Source organism: Alnus glutinosa, chromosome 8 (assembly GCF_958979055.1).
Source record: "Alnus glutinosa chromosome 8, dhAlnGlut1.1, whole genome shotgun sequence".
Classification (NCBI taxonomy): domain Eukaryota; kingdom Viridiplantae; phylum Streptophyta; class Magnoliopsida; order Fagales; family Betulaceae; genus Alnus; species Alnus glutinosa.
The window spans coordinates 26,388,333-26,394,540 of record NC_084893.1 but is presented as its reverse complement, the minus strand read 5'-3'; the positions used below and the strand labels follow the sequence as shown (position 1 = coordinate 26,394,540).

Here is a 6,208-nt window from a genome sequence, read left to right as displayed (position 1 = left end):
GTCACGTGACTTGCACGTGACCGACTTTTCGTCCAAACGAACGGGCGATTGGACGGAAGATTGATTTTGTCACACGTTGGCAAGTTCGGGGGGGTCATGTACCAATTTTGGTACATTGGGAGGTAAATCGCCACACCGTGGATAAATCAGGGGCGTTAAATGCAATTATCCCAATAAATTATAAAGCAAACATTTTGGGTTGAAATGTGACAATTTGTGTTAAACGAGGAAAAATGACCCATGACCATAAATAGTTTAAAAATAAACCAAGTCCAATAAATTTGAAAGTAACACAAAATAAATCAAGTTCAGTTCACCTTCTTGGTTGTTTCCCATTGATGATTGTTTCTCTGCCATAATCATTGCTACCATACGTTTGACGGTTGCCAGCTCTTCCTGTTGTGCTTCATACTTGTTGTTTTGCTCTTGCAGTTTGATGTTTGTCGCTTCGTACAAATTCTTCAAACGTTCCATCTCAACAGCCATCTCTAGTTCTTTGGGAGTAGGCACACTAGAGATCGATCCTTGCTAGAGGTACTGTAAGAGCTTGATTTTCCGGGAGTTGGCCCTAGCCCCAAGCCACGCACACGACCGGAATGTTCTCATCCTAGCACTTGTGCACATGCATCATTATGCGACCAATAGACTGACCCCTGTGAACACACTCGTTCTGTAGGCGATTGATTCTCGATAATCTCTTTCATCTTCGACTGCACATAATGTCCAAGGGTGAAAACGTCTGTAATAGAACTAATTTAAATTACGTATTTACCACTTACGATAACTTCCCCAGCCGCTGCATTCACAGGGTTTCCATCTTTCTTGGTATGCGAGACAATGAACATATCATCTCGGTTCGGTGTTTCTCCCATGTCTTCCTCCTGCATTATCATTAACATTATCAGTTACAAGCTTATTATCTTACTACAATACGTACATGCCGTAAACGTTTATCTACTATACGTACCATTTCTCGTGCAACTTGTGCGATACTCTTCGATCCCAAAGTGTGAAGAAATACATTTTGGGCACGGCTTGTCTTGGCCTTCAACGCTCTCTCCTATAAATTTGGTAATGTTAATATGTAGCATATTTCTTCAACAAATTTAATAAACAAATAAATAAATAAATGTATATACCATATCAGCCGAAGACAACCACGTATCAACTTGCATTTCAAAGTCTTCAGAATCGAAGACTGCCACTGCGGAAGCCCTACCGATCACAGACTCTAAGGTATCACCCTGTTTCAAATTTAGACCCTTCTTGATCTCGTATCTGTATTGCCTTCTTTTCTTTGCTAGGTCCTTCAATGTTAATTCCTTAATGTGATCAACTAGGTGGACAGGCTCAAAATGAAATTTTTTCTACACCAAAAATGAAATCAACGCAAGTTAATTAAAAGTGTAGGACTAGAAAACTATAAATAAGTGATAGACATGAAAATAAATCGTTTCATACCGTTAGGGTGCACCACATATCTTCCTTCCCTTCCAATGGTAATTTCCTCCAGTTACCGTGCAAATGTACAAATCGACCATTTCTTATGATCTTCCCACAAATCCTTCTAAATTTCTCGACCCCCGGGCCGGTTGGTTGGTACAACGTGTTGAATTCGATCACCACCTTTTCTCCAGCAGGTATGTGCCATATGTCCTTAGGACTACCAATAGTCCTAACATTCTTTCTACCCTGCTCATCTGCAAACCATTAAAAAAATTTATGTCACACTTGATTATCACTAAATTAGTACAATATTATTAAAGTAATTGATTATCATCAAATATAAAATTAATTCATACCTATTGTGTAAACTTTCCCACCCCGTAACATACGTGGCACCCGAGTAGTACCATTATGATGTGAAGTATCAGGTCCTAATTGTATTGATGATCCAATCTCCATCTCAGGTGCTATACATTGTTCGGAATTTACTGGCCCTTGTGTCTCGTCAGGGTCCTGTGTCATATCGTCTGACCCTACAACCGGTTGGTCATCAAGTGCATGCTGAAAATGTACGTCCCCTTGTGTCTTGTCAGGGTCTTGTGTCGTTTCGTTTGACCTTACAATCGGTTGCTCATGTCGTACATGTTGAGAATCTACGTTCCCTTGTGTCTCGTTAGGGTCCTGTGTCGTATCATCTGACCCCACAACCGATCGCCCCTCAGATGTGGGGTCCATAGGCGTCCAAAAATCATTTCTCGATTGCGGCCTCCATTTTTTAGGGGCCATGTCTATCAGCAAACACATTAAAATGAGTCACATTTAATACAATATAAAATATACAATATGCAGCATGCAAAAACGACATGCTTAAAGAATGAAATTGAGACAACTATAAGTAAGTCCTTCTGGACACACCATATATTTGGATTCTATTTAATAGTTTAACCACATTCATACATACAATTATTATGTTGCTTCGGTGGCCGGTACATTAGTACGTGCACAATCAAAGTCATCAAAACCAACGCCCCCCGTCACGTTGACGTTGAAAGGCTCATGCTCATGATAACTATCAGCCTCGGCCCCGTCATCACTTTCACCACTGCCAACATTGTACACATTTCTTGGTTTTGTCCTTACAGCAACAGCCCAATTTGGATTTTTGGGATCCTCGACATAATACACTTGCGATACTTGATTAGGTAGTACAAACGGATCATCAGTGATTCGCGCACCCGTGTGTATTAGGTTCTTGAAATTTACCAGATCGAATCCATATTCGTCCTTTTTGTACCCCTTATTCGGTTGAATGTCGGCCCAATCGCACTTGAAAAGGACATACCGCGTCAAGTCGTAGTATGTAACCTCGATTATTTGAGTTAGCCTACTGTAATAGGTGGGACCATCTTCAGTGGTGACACACAATCCACTGTTTTGACTTTTTTTCTCTTCGTCGACATCCAGGGTGCGGTACAACACGCCGTTAACCACATACCGCTTACATTCAACAGCATCGAACATTGGGCCTTTGGCATGACTAACAAGTTTCTCTCTTAATGTCATTCTCTCCGCCTCGGTCAACTTATCAACCTGTGATTTAGACACCTTATTCAAAAATCAAAGTTTCATGATGCTGTTATAGGTAAATAATTATTCAAACCCACAATTTTCTTACGTATGACTTGTACCAGCTACAGAATTGGTCTCGTTGTTGCTTCAACAACGGTTGATGCAAGGTACGTTCCCTATTGTTTTGTTCCATTAACGACTCCATGTGCATCCTATACGTCAACAACAGATGATGTTGGTTACTTTTCATTGTATTTAGCAACTAACAATATCTAGCAATAATGTGACTCACATGCGAAATTGGAGGAAATCATCAGAGTTGAATAAAATATATCGGTGTACTTGCTCCAACGTGCAACTGTCAAGTTTTAACCAATTGGTCGCCCCTCTTGATTCATCTTGGTATCTTGGGGTCTTATTATGAACCGTTGGCGCGTTGACTAAATTCCGCGAGCAAAATGTCAACAATTCATCTACAATGTAACCCTCTGCAATAGACCCTTCGGGTGCGCCCTTATTATGAACAGTACGTTTATATCTACCAAGGCACCTACATTAAAGTTAGACCATGAGACTGTCATATAAGAACAAACCTTAATTTAACAAAATTTTAACATTACCTCTCAACGGGATACATCCACCTGTAGTGTACCGGTCCACCCAGTTTGCATTCACGTACTAAATGTATGCTTACGTGCACCATGGATGTAAAAAAACCCGGAGGAAATATTCGTTCCAATTTGCACAATATTATAGGAATTTGATTTTCAAGACGATCCAGATCTTCCACCCGCAGTGTTTATGAACAAATATCCCTAAAGAACCCACATAGCTCGATTAAAGGCCTCACAACATCATCCGATAAGGTTCCTCGAAGTGCAATTGGCATGAGTTGTTGCATGATTATGTGATTGTCATGACTCTTCAAACCCCCAACAGTACATTCCTTGAGCTTCACACCACGTGACACATTTGAAGAATATCCATCTGACACTCTAACATCATGTAACACTTGCAGAAAGTCAGTCTTCTCTTTTTTTGTCATTTTGAAACAAGCTGCGGGCAAAAGTATTTTGCCGTTTTCCGCGGTAAATGGATGAAGTTCTGGTCTCAATTTCATCTTACGCAAGTCTTGACATGCTTCGTGGTTGTCTTTGGTTTTACCACTCATGTTCAGTAGCGTGCCAAGTATGTTATCAACGATATTTTTTTCTGTATGCATCACATCAATGTTATGGCTTAGTAACTGATCTTTCTAATACGGCAAATCGTATAATATACTTCGCCTCTTCCAATCAACTTCCCCAGCCGGTAGCTTCTGTCTGGTCCTTGCCCGATTGACAACACATTCTAATTGTCGGATGATCTCATCGTCATTCGGCACATTGGGAGGACTACCCATTTCCTGCGCACCGTTGAATTGTCTCTTATTTCTTCTCCATGGATGATCCAGAGGCAACCATCGCCTATGTCCCATAAAGCATAACTTTTTACCATAAGTTAGCCACGTTGATTGCGTTTCATGCATACAAGAAGGACATGCTTTTCGTCCATGTGTACTGCAACCTGACAAATCACCATATGTCGGGAAGTCATTTATCGTCCACATCAAGGCCGAACGCATTGTAAAATATTTTCTCGAGGTTACATCAAAAGTTTGTACCCCTACTTCCCATAGTTTTTTCAACTCACTTACAAGGGGAGCTAAGTACACATCTATATTCTGTCCTGGTGCACTCGGACCAGGGATAATCAAGGTTAACATAAAATACGGCTGCTTCATACACATCCAATGAGGTAAATTGTAAGGTACTAACATTACTGGCCAAGTACTGTGACTAGAGGACATGTTCCCAAAAGGATTGAAGCCATCTGACGCTAAACCTAGCCGGACATTTCGCGAGTCTGATGCGAATACTAGGTAACGTGAATCGAATGCCTTCCATGCTTTTCCATCGGCCGGATGCCTCAACACACCGTCTTTTGTACGGCCTTGAGCGTGCCACCTCATATGTGACGATGTATGATGTGACATAAACAACCTCTGCAGCCTTGGTATTAGAGGAAACCAACGCAACACTTTGACCGGCTTTTTTTTCGAACATTTTGTCGACCCATCTTCATTAATTAAGTTATCCTTCCACCTGGACTCATTGCAGAATGTACATTTGTCTAATTTTTCATTTTCTTTCCAAAACAACATACAACCATTGCGACAAGCTGATATCTTCTCATACTCAAGGCCCAAATCCTTCAAGTATTTTTTTGCCTCGTATGTGTCTTTAGGCAACAAACTTGCATCTGGATGCATCAGTTCATTAATGAATTCAAGCAATATGGAGAACGATGTATTGCTCCAACCGCCCATACACTTAATACTAAATAGGCGCACAATAGCTCCCAATTTGCTATGTTTTGTATTTCCATGGAGTGGCGTATCGGCATCCTTTAGCAATTCTTCTAACTTATTCGGCACCCTGTTAGAGTCTTCAATTTCAACATCCACGGGCTCAGCTTCGGCTTCGACTTCAACTCGCACTTGAGACCCACCGGCTTCTACACAGACATCGTGCATCGCAAAAACATCATTAAGCATGTCTTGCATCCCACTGGACCCACCATGTAGTAGAATGCTATCCACTTGAAGCCTCCTGGGAGCTTCATGTATTGTCTCGCTCTGAACAGGAGGGACAAGTGATTCCCCATGCATTATCCACTCAGTGTAACCCTCAATAATCCCAGTACCTGATGTTAAATGAGCAAATACGACTTCACTGGACCATGATTTGCCCAACAAACACTTCTTACAGGGGCACACAATGACCCATTTTCTACTCTCATGTTCACGTGCAAATTTCACAAATTCCATAACCCTGCGAATATACTTTTGCGAACTTCGCGGCAACTTCATCCAACTCTTGTCCATCTTTCTAACTACACCATGTGAAGAAGAAAAAGATATTGAAAACTGAAAAGACATGGATACAATCATCGGTGGAGCAAGAAGCACACAGCTCCATAACTCAAAAAAACAAACGCTTAAAACAGAGTAACAAAACCACAGCCGAACAGATTAAAAGCGATGAACCATTCTAGCTGAAAACTTGGCCATCACTCTAGACCTTACTTCCCAACGAATTCTGAAAATAATTTGCTCTTCAGTTCTAGGAGTTTTTCCATGAAGAATAACATT

The 6,208-nt window shown here is 41.0% G+C and overlaps 2 protein-coding genes across 2 annotated transcripts; both read right to left on the bottom strand.

Moving 5' to 3' along the window:
* Window positions 1-602: 602 nt before the first annotated feature.
* On the bottom strand, window positions 603-2,181 carry LOC133876304 (uncharacterized). Its single transcript, XM_062314580.1, has 6 exons — window positions 1,803-2,181; window positions 1,462-1,700; window positions 1,140-1,367; window positions 968-1,060; window positions 780-881; window positions 603-710 (listed from the first exon to the last, which is right to left on the bottom strand). The coding sequence occupies exons 1-6, from the start codon at window positions 2,179-2,181 to the stop codon at window positions 603-605; spliced, it is 1,149 nt and encodes a 382-aa protein (XP_062170564.1).
* Window positions 2,182-4,270: 2,089 nt separating this feature from the next.
* On the bottom strand, window positions 4,271-5,941 carry LOC133876303 (uncharacterized). The gene has a single exon (XM_062314579.1). The coding sequence runs from the start codon at window positions 5,939-5,941 to the stop codon at window positions 4,271-4,273; it is 1,671 nt and encodes a 556-aa protein (XP_062170563.1).
* Between the last annotated feature and the right edge of the window lie 267 nt (window positions 5,942-6,208).

Excerpts from the sequence above, each read along its gene's own strand:
- LOC133876303 (XM_062314579.1), bottom strand. The coding sequence starts at position 5,941 with ATGGACAAGAGTTGGATGAAGTTGCCGCGAAGTTCGCAAAAGTATATT.
- LOC133876304 (XM_062314580.1), bottom strand. The coding sequence starts at position 2,181 with ATGGACCCCACATCTGAGGGGCGATCGGTTGTGGGGTCAGATGATACG. Across the intron at positions 1,368-1,461 it reads ATATGTGGTGCACCCTAACG|AAAAAATTTCATTTTGAGCC; the intron begins GTATGAAACGAT and ends TTTTTGGTGTAG. Across the intron at positions 882-967 it reads CACAAGTTGCACGAGAAATG|GAGGAAGACATGGGAGAAAC; the intron begins GTACGTATAGTA and ends ATGATAATGCAG.